We start from the raw sequence: 21,236 nt of genomic DNA on the forward strand, positions 1-21,236 counted from the left end.
GAGTTGCGGCCAAAGTAGCGATGGTTCATAGCACCATGTTTGCTAAAAATCAAAGACAGCATATCAGCACAAACAGTTCATAACTATCAACCATTTATTAGATAAGACATAAACCTGAGCACTGTCAAATGCCATTTCTATAGTATAATGAGGCATGGTGGGGCAGTGCATGGCATAGTGGTAGAGCCTGACACAAGGAGGCCATCAGTCCTCGATGCAGCTGTCCAGGCTTCAAATCCTGATGTTGGAACCCTTGCTGCTCGTCTTTACCCCTTCTTTCTCTGCCAATTCCCAGCCAGAGCGCTGTGAATAATCTTTGAGAAAACAGACGCCTGATCGAGGTAGGATTGTTGTACGAAGTAAAAAAAACCTCTAAAAAAAAAAAACAAAACAAAAAAAACGTGTTTCGACCAAATTCCTAGATAAACCTTTTGGACATATTTAACGTGTCATTCACTTCTAAACTGGATGGAAAAACGAACACCGCAGAGAAAAATGCACAAAAAAATGCTACTAAGATATAATCATAAAACTTTTATTAATGTGTAAGTTACTCAAAATATAGATGATGACGTCCAATAATACTGAAAGTGGTTCAGATGTTATTGTGTCAGTAAATGTTTAAAATCTCAGAACAGTCCATGATGTGAGCTGAACAAAGTGTGAACTAAATTAAAGGAATAAGTTCTGTTCTATGTTTTTCTTCTTTAAGTTAAATATCACAACAAGCAACAAAATCAAACAACATAGTAGCTGCAACATGTAAGACATTTGCTCCAGCACAAACAGTTCCATCAAAGCTCTGGTGGGGGCGCCATGATGACTTGCTCATTAGGAAAACTTTGCCGTTTGAGGAGGAGGTCCCAAGAAGCCCCCTGCCTGTTTGGTGGCAGCTCTGGAGGGTGCGAGTCCGAGCATTTTCTGAATGTTCTGGAAAGAGGACAGATAACAAAATCAGTTTTTCAGAAACAGGTAAAGGCTGATAGCTGTTATGGTTATTTTTGGATAAGCAGAGTCATCACAAGATTGTATGGGGCCCTTAAGCAGAACTTGTTTTGGGGGCCCACCTCCAGTTTAGGTTGGTGTGATGTGCATATAACAAATAAAGCTTAATCATAAAAATGTCTTATTTCATCTTATTTGTTATAATAAATAATTGGCAGTAAACACATTTTGGATGCAAGTTTATTTCTCTGATCTGATCTTTGATCTCAAAGTCATATCTGGTGCGCAGCTGTTCAATACCGACTCTACTGAGTGGAGAAAAATGAGTCAGGTTTGATGAATTTTGCTTTTAAATAATCTACAATTTATGTATTAAAATATATTTAAAGTAGGCAGGCCTGTAGTCATTTAACCCTGTGATTGTGTGTTTTGTGGCGACCAGGATGATGGTGAAGGATTTGAAGCACGAGGGAACCTCAGTATGAGTGAAGATGGCAGCTAAGTTGGTAAGCACAGAATATCTGGCATGAAGGGGAGACATTGTCAGATCTTGGAGTTTTCCTGGTCTTCTGATGCTGAAAGAGGCCTTTTTGAATCTTCAGAGGTCTTAAATCCAGGCAAGGGGTCTGAGGAGAGGAGGGTGGTTGGTTCATGTAGAAGCTGTTAAGGTTGTCAGCTCAGGGTGGGGGTGCAGGTTCCTGTAGTTTGTGATGTTTTCAAGATCATTCCAAACTGCAGCTATAGGTTGTCACCTGAGAAGCTTCTCTTAGCATCCCTGATCTCCTTGGCTGGTTTGTTCCTGGCCTGCCTATACAGGGCTCAGTCCCCACTGCTGTGAGCTTCTTCCTTGGTCCAATGCAGCTTCCTTAGATGTTAATTGAACCAAGGTTTATTGCTGTACGTGTGAAAGGTCTTGGTCTTCACACACATGTCCTCACAAAAAATGATATAAGAAGTCACGGTTTCAGCCAGCTCAATATATCAGCATAAACATAAGTATCAGACGATGTTAGTCATTATTTAAAAAAAGTATGTATTTCTGTATCAATCTGATAAGTAAAACTGAGCTGATATTAAAGACCGATGTTTTTTTTCCGTCTTATCGTTGCTTGTTTATGTGTTTCTGGAGTCAGAGGGGGGTGGACCACGTGGTATGTGGCAGTGACAGTGATGCAGCACAGGATTGTGGGATGCCTAACTGAAGTAGAGAAGCAATGCCAGCAATGTAGTTATTTTGTATGCCATTGAAAGAGTAGGTAAATATATATATAATAGCTTTACATGTTCTGATATGGTCATACTGACATGAAGTCAGGGGATCAATATGAGCCATGCCAAAAAAAAAAATCAGTAAAACTGTTTTTTGCATTAAAATACATTTTAAGCTTCCAAGGTTTTTTCAAAACCATCTAATACAATGTGAACTGTCAACACAAACACTGAAACTGCAGGTTGTGTGAAAGTTACCTGTCTGATGGACATAGTGCAGAGGATGTAGAGGAAGATAAAGGAGCAGTCGGTGTAGTCTTCACCCAGCAGGTTGCGGTGTGAAAGGCCCTGAATGTAGGACAGTGGCACAAACGGCAGTTTGGCCACAACTCTTCCATCAAAGCTGGCAAAAAAAACAAGGACGAGTTTCAATTGGTTTACTGCAGTTGATTGGAGAAGCTTAATATCCTCTCATTTGTACATAGTTACAGTACAGACCAAAAGTTTGGACACACCTTCTCATTCAAAGAGTTGTCTTTATTTTCATGACTATGATTATTGTAGCTTCACACTGAAGGCATCAAAACTATGAATTAACACATGTGGAATTATATACTGAACAAAAAAGTGTGAAACAACTGAAAATATGTCTTATATTCTAGGTTCTTCAAAGTAGCCACCTTTTGCTTTGATTACTGCTCCGCACACTCTTGGCATTCTGTTGATGAGCTTCAAGAGGTAGTCACCTGAAATGGTTTTCACTTCACAGGTGTGCCCTGTCAGGTTTAATAAGTGGGATTTCAAGACTTATAAATGGGGTTGGGACCATCAGTTGTGTTGTGCAGGAGGTGGATACAGTACACAGCTGATAGTCCTACTGAATAGACTGTTAGAATTTGTATTATGCCAAGAAAAAAGCAGCTAAGTAAAGAAAAACAAGTAGCCATCATTACTTTAAGAAATGAAGGTCAGTCAGTCCGAACAATTGGGAAAACTTTGAAAGTGTCCCCAAGTGCAGTCACAAAAACCATCAAGCGCTACAAAGAAACTGGCTCACATGAGGACCGGCCCAGGAAAGGAAGACCAAGAGTCACCTCTGCTGCGGACGATAAGTTCATTCGCGTCACCAGCCTCAGAAATCGCAGGTTAACAGCAGCTCAGATTAGAGAACAGGTCAATGCCACACAGAGTTCTAGCAGCAGACACATCTCTAGAACAACTGTTAAGAGGAGACTGTGTGAATCAGGCCTTCATGGTAAAATAGCTGCTAGGAAACCACTGCTGAGGACAGACAACATGCAGAAGAGACTTGTTTGGACTAAAGAACACAAGGAATGGACATTAGACCAGTGAAAATCTGTGCTTTGGTCTGATGAGTCCAAGTTAGAGATCTTTGGTTCCAACCACCGCGTCTTTGTGCGACGCAGAAGAGGTGAACGGATGGACTCTACATGTCTGGTTCCCACCATGAAGCATGGAGGAGGAGGTTTGATGGTGTGGGGGTGCTTTGCTGGTGACACTGTTGGGGATTTATTCAAAATTGAAGGCATATTGAACCAGCATGGCTACCACAGCATCTTGCAGCAGCATGCTATTCCATCCGGTTTGCGTTTAGTTGGACCATCATTTATTTTTCAACAGGACAATGACCCCAAACACACCTCCAGGCTGTGTAAGGGCTATTTGACCAAGAAGGAGAGTGATGGGGTGCTGCGCCAGATGACCTGGCCTCCACAGTCACCAGACCCGAACCCAATCGAGATGGTTTGGGGTGAGCTGGACCGCAGAGTGAAGGCAAAAGGGCCAACAAGTGCTAAGCATCTCTGGGAACTCCTTCAAGACTGTTGGAAAACCATTTCAGGTGACTACCTCTTGAAGCTCATCAACAGAATGCCAAGAGTGTGTGGAGCAATAATCAAAGCAAAAGGTGGCTGCTTTGAAGAACCTAGAATATAAGACATATTTTCAGTTGTTTCACACTTTTTTGTTCAGTATATAATTCCACATGTGTTAATTCATAGTTTTGATGCCTTCAGTGTGAAGCTACAATATTCATAGTCATGAAAATAAAGAAAACTCTTTGAATGAGAAGGTGTGTCCAAACCTTTGGTCTGTACTGTATATCTACTTTGACTAAATGTGGAACTTACATGGAGTTGAACATGCCCATCAAAGCTGTAAAGCAGAAGCCAATAGCAAACATGGACTTCATGCGTACCTAGAAAGAAACACACCAGTGGATAATAGCATTTGCCTACAATTTGGCAAAAACTACATGTTGAAGGCATTAATGTATCAGACCGGCACAGATCTCAACCATAGGAAGGTTCACAGTAAAAGGTCTCACCATGGACAGGTCTCTGTTGTTGTTCTTCAGTTTTTCTTCCTGTCTTTCTGTAACAGAAAAAAACAGTTCATTTTAGAGCTCCACAGTACACATAATCACAATCATCATCACATTAATATCTACGTTCCCACTGCAGCTCAAATCCAATTTTTTCAGGAATCAGTTTTTTTTTTCTATGGTTGTTCTCATTACTTTGAAAATGTTGCCTACATCTGACTTCAGTGTGAACGGTTTGTGGCTCCAAACAGACATGTATGCGCATAAGAACATTATGAGCGTCGTCGAGCACAGCTCAACAGTAAACACGGAGAAATAGGTGCTATGGTTTAAGTGCACAATAGAAGCCATTTATTGTCAGCAGGGGATGTGTGGGAAACACGTGAATAAAAGGAGACTGAAATTCTTCATTCTTCCGTTTTAGGGAGATCTGACTGCCAATTCAAACAGCACAAACATGGTGGGGCAGGGATGTTAACTTTACAGAGACAGAGTTTATTCAGAACTTTATCATGTCGAGGGCAACTTTTAATCATATATGTCAGCGTCTCTCTTCTCAACTCCACAGACAGAAGACTTGATGGAATCCAGTTTATTGGACTGCAGTAGGGCAGATCAGCACATGCTCGGTAACCTCGATGGCATTTTAAAGTCTTCTGAATGGTTGTATACGAATTTTACAATACAAGCCACGTCCCATATCCAGATGGTTCCTATGAGCCTTTCATGTGCGGCGCAAAATTGTGATGTTGCGATGGAAAGTGACGGCAAAGTCACATCTAATCCGCCTTGGTCGTTCCCACTGGAGTCACGTTCCAAAAGATCAGAAACGTGTCGGATTCAGGACCACAAATGAATGTGGCTCAAATGTGACTTGAAAAAGTCAGATACAGGCCAGATATGAGCGTTCACACTTGCTTTAAAACAGCCTGACCTGATCACTTAAGCCACCCAAAAAAAAAAAAAAAAATCCAATTTGGGCCACATTTGCCTGCAGTGTGAACGGGGCGGTGTGTGCAAAATCACAATCACATAGGACTGCTTGGATGCAACATTTGACTAGAATATGTAAGAGTCAGGCTCTGCATCTTAATAAGAGAGGAAATGAATTATTGTTGTAGATCATATTATACAGGTTTCTTCAAAGAGCCGTTGTAGATGCTGATGGCTGTGGGCAGGAAGGATCTCCCATGAAGAGGATGCTCAGGGTTCTCCATAATGTTCTCTATTTTATGAAGAATCCTTCTTTGCATAATGATCTCCAGAGGTTCCAGAGGAGTCCCCAGAACAGAGCCAGCCTTCTTTATCAGCTTGTTGAGCTTTTTTAAGTCCCTGGTTCTGATGCTGCTTCCCCAGCAGATGATGGCAGAAGAGATCACACTCTCCACAACAGACTTCTAGAAGATATGCAGCATCTTGCTGTAAACACTGAAGGACCTAAGCTTCCTCAAGAACTACAGTCTGTTGTGTCCCTTCTTGTAGATGGTTTCATAGTTACATCTCCATTCTAGTCTGTTGTCCAGGTCAACACCAATGTATTTATACTCCTCCACCACCTCCATTTCTTCTCCCATGATGGAAATAGTTTTTGACTTATTCCTGTTTCTCTTAAAATCTACAATCATCTCCTTTGTTTTAGTCACATTCAAGATGAGATGATTGTTTCCACACCATGCTACAAAGAGGTCCACCACCTTCCTGTACTCTTCCTGTGCTTCTTGTCCATCTCTGATCCACCCCACGACTGCAGAATCATCCGAGTATTTCTGCAGATGACAGGAGTCTGTCTTGTACTGGAAGTCTGAGGTGTACAGAGTGATGAGGAATGGTGAGAGTACAGTCCCCTGTGGTGCTCCTGTGCTGCTGATTACCTGGTTAGACACAAAACCTTCAGCCTCACAAAGTATGGTCTAACGCTAATCCGCTAATTGTACAATTTGTCCTCTATTAGCAGATTAGCGGAACTATTCCCACCACTGTTTCTCAACCAGACAAACTTCGGTTTAGCCTTTGTGTTTTTCTTCCTACGATGAAAGTTCATTTTGTGCCGTCTCTTTCTAATTGTAGAGGCATAAACTTTTAAATCAAAAACAGTAACGGTCTACTGGAGGACTCTTGATAATATTTTTGGGCTTTGGAGACTTCTCTTATCATGCTCCCCAGGTGAACTTGCTTGGACAACCAGACCTGGGCATGTTGGCAGGGGTTTTAAATGTCCTCCCCTTATATAATAATTCCTCTGAGTCCTCTTTAAACCCCTAGCTGGACTTATAAGCTGCGACAGTCTTCTTTCTGAAGGCCTCAGGCAGCTCTCTTGATCTCACCATGGTGGACACTAACACTTCAACAGTCAGGAGCACATCAAACTAAATTAATCATACAGGCTGTTGTAGGGTGTCCTAATTTGACCACACAACTTTATGTGGTTTGTTGGATGGACTTCCTCCGCTTTTAGATTTTTAGTGACTGGGATGCTAAAGAAATGGAAAGTGATGGGAACATTGTGATGGTGAGAAATAAAGAGAATAATAAGGGAAATGTGGCCTAAAGGCAGTCGATATCATGATCCCAATTTACAATGACTGATAATGATTGCATGTTTTCCAAACACTCAGCAGCCCTACTTCATTTACAGCAAATCTATACTATTGTGAGATAACTGGTTCTGTGAGGACTCCATGGCTTCTTACCAATTTTCTTCTTCTGCTGGCGTCCTGCAGATTCAGTGATGGTTTCTTTTTTCTTTTCAACTGAAAGCAGAAAAACAAACAGTAAAAAGTCAGTGCAAATACCATGAGATCATGAGGATCACCCCTGTGAGACTTACGCTTTTTGCTTTGTTTTTCCACCTCAGCCTTTAGCCTCTTGTACTTTTCAGTTTGATACACTAAAACCCAGGTGATCCCTGCAAAAGAAACAGAGCAGAAATTCTACATGTCACAAAAACTGTCCAACATACGATCACTGGACATTAGACATCTATTTTATTACATAGATATTTATAAGAATCCTCTAGTTTACTTGAGCTCTGTCCAGAGGTGTCCGTACTATAGTGATGGGATGTACTGTGCCAATGCTTGGAAGGGTGTGTTGACAAATCCAGCGAATCGTGTGTTTGAAACTTGTTTTGTTAACAGTGGCTGATGTTTGAAGCCTCGTTGGTTCACAAAGAGGTGTTAGTACCAACATGATTCATAAACAGATACAGACCACAACGGATCTGCTCACATGTAATGGGTTAGTGTTGCTGACACAGGGGTGCATTCTGTGCCCAGCGTTTTGATCTGATCCAGAGATTCTGCAGCAGCCAAAAGTGGCCACTTAAAATTGTTATGTAGTATTGCTCAGTCTTTTAATCAAAGGTTAAATGTTATGTGCTAAACAAATGGAAAACAATGAAAACAATATATTGTTTCTAAATAAAAATGAATGAAGCTGCACAAGCATATTCACTGCCATTAACTTGCTTAAGCACGGCCACAATTTGAAAACAACTGTTCCCCTTTCGATCCAAGGTATGAAAGAAGAGTAATGATAACATACCCATTACACCCTAAGCAAAGATTAACATTTCATTCATATAAATAAAATAACACATGAAATAAACCTGAAAATCCATCAATTTATTTCTTTTACCCAGAGGTCATTTCCATAGCAACAGTGATGCATTAAATGTTTTAATATAATAATAATCGATTCTTTGCACAGATGTTTGTGCCCAATTTTGCACGATATAAAATGGGTATAGGTGTTAATATTTAAGGTTCTTATTTAGTCCTTACTGTACACTTTTTCCAGTTTGTATCGTTGCTTACTGTAGATTTTATTTTGTAAGCATTACACGTATAATTGTTTTTTGTGGGTATCTGTGTCTTTATTTGTCTATCATTTTTGTTAAAGTACATGGAGAAGAAAGGATTGTATTCAATAATTAACTATAGTAGATCTAGTTGTTAACCTGTCTTTCACCAGCGGGAGTGAAGGGGTGTTGTGTGCACATAAAACATCTAGAGTCTAGTGACAGTGACAGTCTAGTGAAAGGCTTCATAAAGCTTCATCTCACAACCACAATACAGCTCTACCAATGATGCATGGAGACGTAATTGCACATGCTTGCAGTTTTTTAAAAAAACATTCAAAACTAAATTTATACACAGTTTAAGAAGTAGAAATGTCTAATTTATCTCATTTCTAGTTCATGATGGTGTACTTGACAGGACATTTTTTCAATAACTTGCTAAAGCTTCCTGCGAAGCCTTTATTTTGGAAATTTTACCGGAACCACAAAATGTTAGCCATTAGCCTTGTCGGCTAGTATAAAAAATATATTACGCCTCATTTAGGTCCCAGGAAGCGTAGAAATGACTCGTCAAACTAACGCTGATAGATAGAATGTCCCAGCTCTAATAGCAACATTACATTGTGTTGTGTTCATTATGTTGCCAGCAGGTGGCGTGACTACAGAGATATGATTGCACAGATATGTAAGAGAAGAAGGAAGAACAAAGAAGAGAAAGAAATGAGCTTCATGACTAGCGTTGTTTACTACTGTGTTAGCTTACAGGAAGTGCTAGCAAGTTAATTGTTCTGCTCAAACATAACACACTGTTATACATTACCGTGTTTCTGAACACAGTTAATCACCGCATGTAGCTTAAAGAGGATTTCTACCCACCTTCTGCTAACAGCGCCGTACAGATAGAGATAAAGACGATCAGAATGGTGTCTGCAAACATGGTGCTCATGGTGGTCTCGTCCTGACTGAGCCGCTTCACAGAAGAAAGCTTCAATTACAAGTTAAACCCTAAGCAGCTCCTTCTCTCCACTGAGCTTCATACAGCTCTGTCAGCATTACACAAAGGTCACACACGGCTGAGATACACTTCCGGTTCATTCACAGTTACAAACACTCAAAACAGCAAACCTCTTCAACCAAAAACTGGAAGGTGTATTTGTGTGATAATATGCGATAAACAGGGCAATGCATGATTGTAAAATGGAAAGACAAGAGAGCATGTTATTATTTTTACAAGTAATGATCTGAAAAGTGTGGGAAGTTTTTTTATTCAACTCTTAGGAAGCATTAGAGTGATGCTTCCTCGACTCAGTTGTTACTGAGTGCTGTGCTTTGACATATTTATATTCTTGATGTGTTCCAAAACTCCACTAAATTTGAAATAAGAAAATGTAATGGACTTATTAATCATCCATGAGTTAATTGAAATTACTTTGACCTTTTCAAGTTCTCACACCCATAAACAAGCTATTTAACTAGGGATGATAAGTAGGGATTTATATGAACAAATAGCTGTATTTAATTTTTCTGTTGAAGAATGTCAACAAACTCAAAAAAAGTAGGTGAGCAAGTTGGGATTGCTGCTTCAATCCTTCTCTAGACTCTTACATGTATTCAATCTGTTTAAAAGCCTCATTTTGTCATGATAGCCCCTACTAGAACAATCATTATTTTGTGATGCTGAAAAATAAAACACTGCTTCAGTTTTCTAACAGACGACTGAAGGTTTTGTGTTAAAACAAAGACTGGCATTTAAAACTTCATTATTATTTTTTTCACCTTTACAAAAAGCAATTTGCATACTAGCAACCCTGTTACTGCAGCATTCTGTTTTTTGCCTTTTTTCCTCAAACAGATTTGTTTGGTTTTCAGTTGAATAATACAAGATATATGTCACATCAAATGTTGAAACAGTTTTGTAAAGATTAATCATGGTCTGTTTTATATACTTTGTATATTTCCTGGGAGGATTAGGCTGCATTGTTTTCTAGAATATATTTATTCGAAAAGCATTATTACGCTATAGCTATACTACTCTTTCTGAGATCTGATTGTTCAATATGTTCCTAACAGGGCAGTTTGCTCCCAGACTGCTGGTTTACAGGTGGTTCCTAGTGACTGCAAAAGGCTCCGAGCCACTGGTTGCTCAGAGTGGTGTGATGTACAACAGTTCAATGCGGAGACTTTTTCCCGCTGAGCAGTTTATTGTGTGACACCGTGTACATGACCATAAAAATTTAGCTTTGCGCAGACATCCGCTTTGTGTCCTGATTGAGTTCACCTCAAGTAAGAAGTGGTGGTGGGGGTTGATACACTTCACACTGTATTTTAGTTTTAGTATCTTGCTAATAGCTTTGTTTCTCCCAGACTTAGCAATTGGCTGAGCCTTTACTGGGACTAACTTCATGTTAGTCCCATTTCATCCTATAGTCAGAGTTGATCAGTTTAGCTGTTTTTTCTCAAAGATGTAGCCACTTAAGTAACAACTAGTGCCATGAACGTTTTCTTTAACATACAAAGTACTCCTGGTTCAGTGCTTTTTTGTGTATTTTCGGTCAGTTGTTCATGGCAGACAGCCGCTCACACTGGGCCAGGTTCTGCTGGAGGTTTCTTCCTGTTAAAAGAGTTTTCTTTTCCACTTTCGCCACATGCATGCTCAGTATGAGGGATTGCTGCAAAGTCAACGACACAATGCAAGTGACTGTCAGCTGTCCAGGAGGAGTGAGTGTGACAAATCAATGACTGGATGATATCTTCCGGGTTTCTTTAGATAGAAAATGTTTTTTTTATTTGAATAATAAACTGAACTTGACTACAATTATTTGATAAGGATCAATATGGAATGCATGTACTTGACTTAGGATCTGTCTATATTACTGGATGCAAATTAGTTTTGTTTTTGTGAAGTGCCTTAAGACCACGTGTTGTGAACTGGCACTAAATTCAATTGAATTTCTCCTTGCTTCCTGTAATCTGACGTCAGCATTGTCCTCTTCTTCGTCTGGTATTTTTTTTTGGCGGTTGGCAAATAACTTTGAGGTGTGCATTACCACCACTGACTGGTATGGAGTGTAGTTCTTCATGGTTTTAAATTTACTTATTTACTATTACAATAATCAAATTCAAATTATTATTTTTTTTTTTTAAATCTAACTATATTTTGAATGTGTCTGCTACCTAAACTTCTTTGCAATGTTCGTTTGTTCGTCGTCTTCTGCTTATCCAGGACCGGGTCGCGGGGTCAACAGACTCAGCAGAGACGCCCAGACGTCCCTCTCTCCAGACACCTCCTCCAGCTCCTCCAGGGGGAGCCCAAGGCGTTCCCAGGCCAGCCGAGAGACATAGTCCCTCCAGCGTGTCCTGGGCCGTCCCCTGGGCCTCCTCCCGGTGGGACGTGCCTGGAACACCTCCCGAGGAAGGCGTCCAGGAGGCATCCGGTATAGATGCCCGAGCCACCTCAACTGGCTCCTCTCAATGTGGAGGAGCAGCGGCTCTACTCCGAGCTCCTCCCGGATGGCCGAGCTCCTCACCCTATCTCTAAGGGAGTGCCCGGCCACCCTACGGAGGAAGCTCATTTCAGCCGCTTGTATCCGTGATCTCGTTCTTTCGGTCATGACCCAAAGTTCATGGCCATAGGTGAGGGTAGGAACGTAGACCGACCAGTAAATTGAGAGCTTTGCTTTTCGGCTCAGCTCTCTCTTCACCACAATGGACCGGCACAGCGCCCCCATTACTGTGGCAGCTGCACCGATCCGTCTGTCGATCTCCCGCTCCATTCTTCCCTCACTCGTGAACAAGACCCTGAGATACTTAAACTCCTCCACTTGAGGCAGGAACTCCCCTCCAACCTGAAGAGGACAAGCCACCCTTTTCCGGTCGAGTACCATGGCCTCGGACTTGGAGGAGCTGATCCTCATCCCAGCCGCTTCACACTCGGTTGCGAACCGCCACAGCGCATGCTGTAGGTCTTGGCTAGAGGGGGCCAGCAGGACCACGTCATCCGCAAAAAGAAGGGACGAAATCCACTGGTCCCCAAACCAGACCCCCTCCGGCCCTTGGCTGCGTCTAGAAATCCTGTCCATAAAAGTTATGAACAGGACCGGCGACAAAGGGCAGCCCTGCCGGACTCCAACATGCACTGGGAACAGGTCCGACTTAGTGCCGGCAATGCGGACCAAACTCCTGCTCCGCTCGTACAGGGACCGGATGGCCCCTAATAAAGGGCCCCCGATTCCATACTCCTGGAGCACCCCCCACAGGGCATCACGAGGGACACAGTCGAATGCCTTCTCCAGGTCCACAAAACACATGTGAACCGGTTGGGCAAACTCCCATGAACCCTCGAGCACCCTGTAGAGGGTATAGAGCTGGTCCAGTGTTCCACGGCTGGGACGAAAACCACACTGTTCCTCCTGAAGCCGAGGTTCGACTATCGGTTGGACTCTCCTCTCCAATACCCTGGCATAGGCCTTACCAGGGAGGCTGAGGAGTGTGATCCCCCTGTAGTTGGAACACACCCTCCGGTCCCCCTTCTTATAAAGGGGGACCACCACCCCAGTCTGCCAGTCCAGAGGCACTGTCCCCGACCGCCACGCAATGTTGAAGAGGCGTGTCAACCATGACAGCCCTACAACATCCAGACACTTGAGGTACTCAGGGCGGATCTCATCCACCCCCGAAGCCTTGCCACCGCGGAACTTTTTAACCACCTCGGTGACTTCAGCCTGGGTGATGAAAGAGTCCAACCCCGAGTCCCCAGCCTCTGTTTCCACCACAGAATGCGTGATGGCAGGATTGAGAAGATCCTCGAAGTACTCCTTCCACCGCCCGATAATGTCCTCAGTCGAGGTCAGCAGTCTCCCGCTCCCACTATAAACAGTGTTGGCAAAGCACTGCTTCCCCCTCCTGAGGCGCCGGACGGTTTGCCAGAATCGCTTCGAGGCCAACCGGTAGTCCTTCTCCATGGCCTCACCGAACTCTTCCCAGGCCCGAGTTTTTGCCTCTGCCACAGCCCGGGCCGCAGCACGCTTGGCCTCACGGTACCCGTCAGCCGCCTCAGGAGTCCCACAAGCCAACCACAGCCGATAGGACTCCTTCTTCAGCTTAACAGCATCCCTTACTGCCGGTGTCCACCACCGGATTCTGGGATTGCCGCCACGACAGGCACCGCAGACCTTACGGCCGCAGCTATGGGCAGCAGCATCGACAATAGATGCAGAGAACATGGTCCACTCGGACTCTATGTCTCCAACATCCCCCGGGATCTGGTCGAAGCTCTCCCGGAGGTGGGAGTTGAATACATCCCTGGCCGAGGGCTCTGCCAGGCGTTCCCAGCAGACCCTCACTATGCGCTTGGGCCTGCCGAGTCTGTCCGGCTTTCTCCTCCTCCAGCGGATCCAACTCACCACCAGGTGATCATCAGTGGACAGCTCAGCCCCTCTCTTCACCCGAGTGTCCAAAACATGCGGCCGAAGGTCTGATGATACGACAACAAAGTCGATCATCGACCTCCTGCCTAGGGTGTCCTGGTGCCAAGTGCACTGATGGACACCCTTATGTTTGAACATGGTGTTCGTTATGGACAATCCGTGACTAGCACAGAAGTCCAATAACAAAACACCACTCGGATTCAGATCGGGGAGGCCATTCCTCCCGATCACGCCTCTCCAGGTGTCACTGTCGTTCCCCACGTGGGCGTTGAAGTCCCCCAGCAGAATAATGGAGTCCCCGGGAGGGGCACTATCCAGCACCCCCGACAGGGACGCCAAGAAGGCAGGGTACTCTGCACTACCACTCGGCCCGTAGGCTGAAATGATAGTCAGAGACCTCTCCCCAACCCAAAGGCGCAGGGATACAACCCTCTCATCCACTGGGGTAAACCCCAACACGAGACGGCTGAGCTGGGGGGCAACAAGCAAACCCACACCAGCCCGCCGCCTCTCCCTGTGGGCCACTCCAGAGTAGAAGAGAGTCCAACCCCTCTCAAGGAGATGGGTTCCAGAGCCCACGCTGTGCGTGGAGGCGAGCCCGACTATTTCTAGTCGATATCTCTCGACCTCCCGCACAAGCTCAGGCTCCTTCCCCCCCAGCGAGGTGACATTCCACGTCCCTAGAGCCAGCCTAAGCATCCGGGGATCGGGCCGTTGAGGTCTCCACCTTCGTCCGCCACCCAATCCTCTTTGCACCGGTCCCTCACGGTTCCTCCTGCAGGTGGTGGGCCCACTGGGGGATGGCCTCGCGTCTCTCGTTCGGGCTTGGCCTGGCCGGGTCCCGCGAGGAGCAACCCGGCCACCAGGCGCTCTCCGACGAGTCCCGACCCCAGGCCTGGCTCCAGGGTGGGACCCCGGCTCCGCCGTACCGGGCGACGTCACATGCCTCGATATTGTGTTCTTCATGAGGGATTCTTGAACCATTCTTTGTCTGACCCATCACCTAGAACCTGTTTGCCATGGGAGACCCTACCAGGGGCATTTAGGCCCCAGACAACATAGCCTCTAGGATCATTTGAGCACTCAAACCCCTCCACCACCTTAAGGTGACGGTTCAATGTATCTATCAAATTAAAATTTTATTTAATACCTACAAATTCTCTCCTTAAAATTGTTCTTTCTTGTTCATATTTCTGACACTTCAATGTTACATGTTCTATTGTTTCCTCCTCTCCACAAGGATCACATTTTCCTGTATTATGTTTCTTTATCTTAAACAATGTAGAATTAAGTCCTGTATGTCCAAGCCTTAATCTTGTAATTAACCTTTCCTCTTTTCTGCTCCTTCTTCCAGTTCTTACTTCTCCTTCTATCTTGTTGATTCTGTAAAACCATCTTCCTTTCCTTTCTTCATCCCACCTTTTTTGCCACTCTTTCCTGATTCTCTGTTTAATTATATTTCTTGCCTCTGACCTACTAATATTAATTATAAAGCTAATGTTGTTTTGTGTTGCTTTCTTTGTCATCCTGTCCGCCATCTCATTCCCTCCAACTCCTACATGTGCTGGTACCCATAAAAACACTAATATTAATCCCATTCTTTGTATTCTAAATAAAGTATGTTTTATTTCCAACACAATGTCTGGTCTACAATCTGAATGATTATGTTTTAAACTTAATAATGCTGAACTTGAGTCTGAACAAATGATTGTTTTTAATGGTTTTATATCCTCCACCCACTGCACTGCTAACAATATTGCTAATAATTCTCCTGAATATATCAATAATCCATCTGTAATTCTTTTTCCTACTTTTATTTTAAATTCTGGTATTATAAATGCTACTCCTATTTTTTCATCTGTTTTTGAGGCGTCTGTGTAAATCTGAACATAATGATAGTAATTGTTTATATATTCTTGTATTATATTTGAATCTAAACTACATTTTGGATCCTTTTTCTTTTCCATCAATGCCATATCCACCACTGCTTCTGGTAACAGCCACGGTGGCACTACTGGCAAAGGCAACATTGAACTTATTTCTTTTTCATATATTTGAAATTCTTCTGCTATGTTATTGATAATCCAACCAAAACTCTTAATTTGTCTTTTTTCTTTTTCCCAGCATGGTTTTAAAATATCACGTGTGGGATGATCCGGATAATTGCTTTGTAAGTTTACCCAGTAATTTATTGCTAACTGTTTCCTTCGTAGGGCTGCACGGTGGCGCAGTTGGTAGTCCTGTTGCCTTGCAGCAAGAAGCTCCTGGGTTCGATTCCCAGCCAGGGGTCTTTCTGCATGGAGTTTGCATGTTCTCCCCGTGCATGCGTGGGTTTTCACTGGGTACTCTGGCTTCCTCCTACAGTCCAAAGACATGCCTGTTAGGTTAATTGGTAACTCTAAATTGCCCTTAGGTGTATGAGTGTGTTTATGGTTGTATGTGTGTTGCCCTGCGATGGACTGGTGACCTGTCCAGGGTGAACCCTGCCTCTCGCCCATAGATTGCTGGAGTTAGGCACCAGCTCCCCTGTGACCCACTATGGAATAAGCAGTAGAAAATGACTGACTGTTTCCTTTGTAGATCTAATGGCATCTCTACCTGAAGTGCTGCTATTGGACTGGTTCTGATTGCTCCTGTACAAATTCATAAAGCTTCATGTTGTATATTGTCTAATTTTATAAGATGAGTGTTTGCTGCTGATCCATAAATTATATTTCCATCATCACTATTTGATCTAATTAATCCTGTATAAATTCTTTTTAATGATGTTCGATCTGCTCCCCAATCAGCACCAGCCATACATCTCATAATGTCTAATATTTCTTTGCATTTATCTATGATTCTTTCTATATGTACTTTCCATATAATTTTTTTCATCAAACCATATACCTAAAAATGTTATATTTTTTACTTGTTCTAAAACTTGATTGTATAATTTTAGTTTTATATTTTCTCTTTTCCTTTTCTGTGTAATAGAGATAGGCACCAGCTCCCCCGCGACCCACTATGGAATAAGCGGTAGAAAATGACTGACTGACTGACTGACTATTTACCTGACAATTCTTGACCAATTCTTACTTGTATTGTTCTATTTGATAAAAAATCTTTAATCCAGTTAAACATTTTTCCAGTAATACCCATTTTATTTTATTAAATTTAATTAATAATCCTTCAACCCACATCATGTCATATGTTTTTTCTATATCACTAAATACAGCTACTACATTTTCTTTGTTTATTTGTGCTCTCCTTATTTCATATTCTAAACTTAATGCAGAGTCATTTGTGCTTCTCCCTTTTCTAAACCCATTTTGATTTCTAGATATATATCCATTAATATTTAAATAATATGTTAATCTATTATTTTACAAATATTTGATGTTAATGCGATTGGTCTATAATTTTCTGGTTTTGTGTTATCTTTTCCTGGTTTATCTATTGGAATAATTATTGCTTCCTTCCAGCTCTGTGGCAGCTCTCCCTCCTCCCAGACTTTATTGTATAATTTTAATATTTTGTCTTTTGCTTTGTCATTAAGATGTTCTATCATCGTATAGTAAATTTGATTTTTTCCAGGTGATGTAATTTTTGTTTTCCTGATTACAAAGTTCAACTCTCCTTTTGTAAATGGCTCATTTATTAATTTATTTTGCATTAATTCTTTATATTTCATCTTTGTGATTTCCCTACCTCTCCTTCCCTCTTCACTAATATTACTTGAACTATGAATTTTACTAAATGTTTTAGCTAATATTTCTGCTTTTTCTTTATCTTCCGTTATAGTTGTATTATCTATTTTTAATATAGGATATCCATATTATTTTCTAATACCATTCATTCTTTTAATTTGATCAATTTTTTTTTCTCTCCCTACGGTATTACAAAAGTTTCTCCAATATTCTCTTTTTGCATTCTTAATGATCTTTCTCACTTTTGCTTGCTTTCTTTTGTACTCAATTAGGTTCTGATAAATTGGGTTACTTTTTAATGCTTTAAAGGCTTTATTTCTTAGTTTTATTACTTCACTACATTCTTTGGTCCACCATGGCACAATTTATTTTATCGTTCTGTCTTCCTCCTTCTTTTATTGACTCTTCTGCAGCCTGTAAGATTTTTTTACAGATATTTATATTTAAACTATTTATATCAATCAACACATCTATTTCTTCTAATTTCTTTTGACTTAAATATTTAAATTTTTCCCAATCAGCCTTATTAAAGTTCTGTCTTTTATATAATCCTGTATTCCTGTTATTTCTTAATATTCCTGTTATGATTTTAATGGGATAATAATCACTGCCTACTGTTGTATCTTTGTCAATGTCCCACTCACAGTTATTGGCTAAACAATTTGATACTATTGTTAAATCAATCACAGACTCTGTACCTGTTTTTACATTAATTCTTGTTCCTCTTCCATCATTTATACATACCAAATTTTTTATTTCCATTATTTCTTCAATAACTTGTCTATTTTTATCATTACATTTTCCCCATAATGTGCTGTTAGCATTAAAATCTCCACACCAGATTACTTTTCCTTCTAAATACTCCATTAATTCATCCATCAACTCGAATGATAATATTTTACATGGATTATAAAAATGTATTATCTTACTTTTTTTTTTTTTTACCATATATTTCAACTATGTATTCTAACTCTTTACCTTTTCCTAATATCTGATATTGTATTCCTTCTTTTATAAATATTCCACTTCCTTCCAGTCTATCCCTTCTGATACTGTTTATCCATGTCTCATGTATACAGGTCCTTCTCAAAATATTAGCATATTGTGATAAAGTTAATTATTTTCCATAATGTCATGATGAAAATTTAACATTCATATATTTTAGATTTATTGCACACTAACTGAAATATTTCAGGTCTTTAATTGTCTTAACACGGATGATTTTGGCATACAGCTCATGAAAACCCAAAATTCCTATCTCACAAAATTAGCATATTTCATCCGACCAATAAAAGAAAAGTGTTTTTAATACAAAAAAACGTCAACCTTCAAATAATCATGTACAGTTATGCACTCAATACTTGGTTGGGAATCCTTTTGCAGAAATGACTGCTTCAATGCGGCGTGGCATGGAGGCAATCAGCCTGTGGCACTGCTGAGGTCTTATGGAGGCCCAGGATGCTTCGATAGCGGCCTTTAGCTCATCCAGAGTGTTGGGTCTTGAGTCTCTCAACGTTCTCTTCACAATATCCCACAGATTCTCTATGGGGTTCAGGTCAGGAGAGTTGGCAGGCCAATTGAGCACAGTGATACCATGGTCAGTAAACCATTTACCAGTGGTTTTGGCACTGTGAGCAGGTGCCAGGTCGTGCTGAAAAATGAAATCTTCATCTCCATAAAGCTTTTCAGCAGATGGAAGCATGAAGTGCTCCACAATCTCCTGATAGTTAGCTGCATTGACCCTGCCCTTGATAAAACACAGTGGACCAACACCAGTAGCTGACACGGCACCTCAGACCATCACTGACTGTGGGTACTTGACCCTGGACTTCTGGCATTTTGGCATTTCCTTCTCCCCAGTCTTCCTCCAGACTCTGGCACCTTGATTTCCGAATGACATGCAGAATTTGCTTTCATCCGAAAAAGTACTTTGGACCACTGAGCAACAGTCCAGTGCTGCTTCTCTGTAGCCCAGGTCAGGCGCTTCTGCCGCTGTTTCTGGTTCAAAAGTAGCTTGACCTGGGGAATGCGGCACCTGTAGCCCATTTCCTGCAAACGCCTGTGCATGGTAGCTCTGGATGTTTCTACTCCAGACTCAGTCCACTGCTTCCGCAGGTCCCCCAAGGTCTGGAATCGGCCCTTCTCCACAATCTTCCTCAGGGTCCGGTCACCTCTTCTCATCATGCAGCGTTTTCTGCCACACTTTTTCCTTCCCACAGACTTCCCACTGAGGTGCCTTGATACAGCACTCTGGGAACAGCCTATTCGTTCAGAAATTTCTTTCTGTGTCTTACCCTCTTGCTTGAGGGTGTCAATAGTGGCCTTCTGGACAGCAGTCAGGTCGTCAGTCTTACCCATGATTGGGGTTTTGAGTGATGAACCAGGCTGGGAGTTTTAAAGGCCTCAGGAATCTTTTTCAGGTGTTTAGAGTTAACTCGTTGATTCAGAGGATTAGGTTCATAGCTCGTTTAGAGACCCTTTTAATGATATGCTAATTTTGTGAGATAGGAATTTTGGGTTTTCATGAGCTGTATGCCAAAATCATCCGTATTAAGACAATAAAAGACCTGAAATATTTCAGTTAGTGTGCAATGAATCTAAAATATATGGATGTTAAATTTTCATCATTACATTATGGAAAATAATGAACTTTATCACAATATGCTAATATTTTGAGAAGGACCTGTACATATAATTTCTGGTTTTTCATCAGTTCCATCTATATACCATTTAAATTCCTGTCCATTAGCGATTAAACTTCTTTCATTCCACTGTAATATTATCATATATTTCTATCAGCTGGGGTTCCTCCTTGCCTCCCATCTGTTTCCAACTTTTTATTAATGTTTTTCCAAGATCCTTCTTTAAACCCTAAGAACTTTTCTGCTTCTCTGACTATTATTTTAATCTTTTCTGTTTTGTGTTTAGCCTGTTCAGTGCAGTTAATGACATAAGCTACAAATATCAATTTTTCCACAGACATTGTGACATTTTCCTCTGATTCTACTTTTCTTTGTTGATAATCTGGAATTCTAATTTGACCTTCATCCCTTGATCTTTCATTCTGGACATTTTTAACTGCTTCAGCATAGCTTATGTTTTTAGTCATTTTAATTTGTTGAATTTCTTTTGCTTTCTTCCATACTTCACATCCCCTGAATGTAACTCTATCTTGCCCTCCACAATTGCAACATTTTTCCTGCACTTCTCCACACTTTGGACATCTTTGTTTTCCTTTACAGACAGCTGCTATGTGACCTCATCTCTGACATTTAAAACATCTTAGTGGTGGACGGATGAAAGGCCTCACAGGAAAACTCAGATATCCTATTTTGATGTTTTGTGGCAACACTGTTTCTTCAAAGTCTATTAAAATTGACAGGCTTCTTACTCTTTCTCCTACATTTTTTGTCAACCTCTTGAGATTTTTTACCTTTGCACCAACAATGCTTTTTTTTTTATTTGTCTACATCTTCCTCCAGAGGAATGCCATAAATTACCCCCCGAATGATTTTATCTTCTCCTATAATCTTCCTCTCTGTCACCGTTTTCTTGCAAATGTTTTCAACTTATAAAGCCTTTCTTCTTGGTTCTTCGGTTTTACACACCACCAGTATATTTCCATCTCTCAAGACCTTCACCATTTCAACATCTATCTTTTTTTTTTATTTCTCTAGATAGTGAAACAGGACTCAGGTTCTTTTTTCTTCTTCATTTTTTATCTTTAATATTATTTTACATTCTTCCATTCCAATCTTCCTCCTAACTACTCTCTCTTCTTCAGAACTGTTTTCTTCCAACTCTCTTTTACTCCTTTGGCTGTC

The 21,236-nt window shown here is 41.4% G+C and overlaps 1 protein-coding gene across 1 annotated transcript; it reads right to left on the reverse strand.

The window, feature by feature from the left end:
• Positions 1-519: 519 nt before the first annotated feature.
• Positions 520-9,388, reverse strand: tmco1 (transmembrane and coiled-coil domains 1). Its single transcript, XM_047374099.1, has 7 exons — positions 9,174-9,388; positions 7,326-7,403; positions 7,189-7,248; positions 4,502-4,548; positions 4,305-4,372; positions 2,413-2,557; positions 520-930 (listed from the first exon to the last, which is right to left on the reverse strand). Exons 1-7 carry the CDS (start codon positions 9,241-9,243, stop codon positions 832-834), a joined length of 567 nt encoding a protein of 188 aa, XP_047230055.1. The 5' UTR covers positions 9,244-9,388; the 3' UTR covers positions 520-831.
• Between the last annotated feature and the right edge of the window lie 11,848 nt (positions 9,389-21,236).

Source organism: Girardinichthys multiradiatus, chromosome 9 (genome assembly GCF_021462225.1).
Source record: "Girardinichthys multiradiatus isolate DD_20200921_A chromosome 9, DD_fGirMul_XY1, whole genome shotgun sequence".
NCBI classification, from domain to species: domain Eukaryota; kingdom Metazoa; phylum Chordata; class Actinopteri; order Cyprinodontiformes; family Goodeidae; genus Girardinichthys; species Girardinichthys multiradiatus.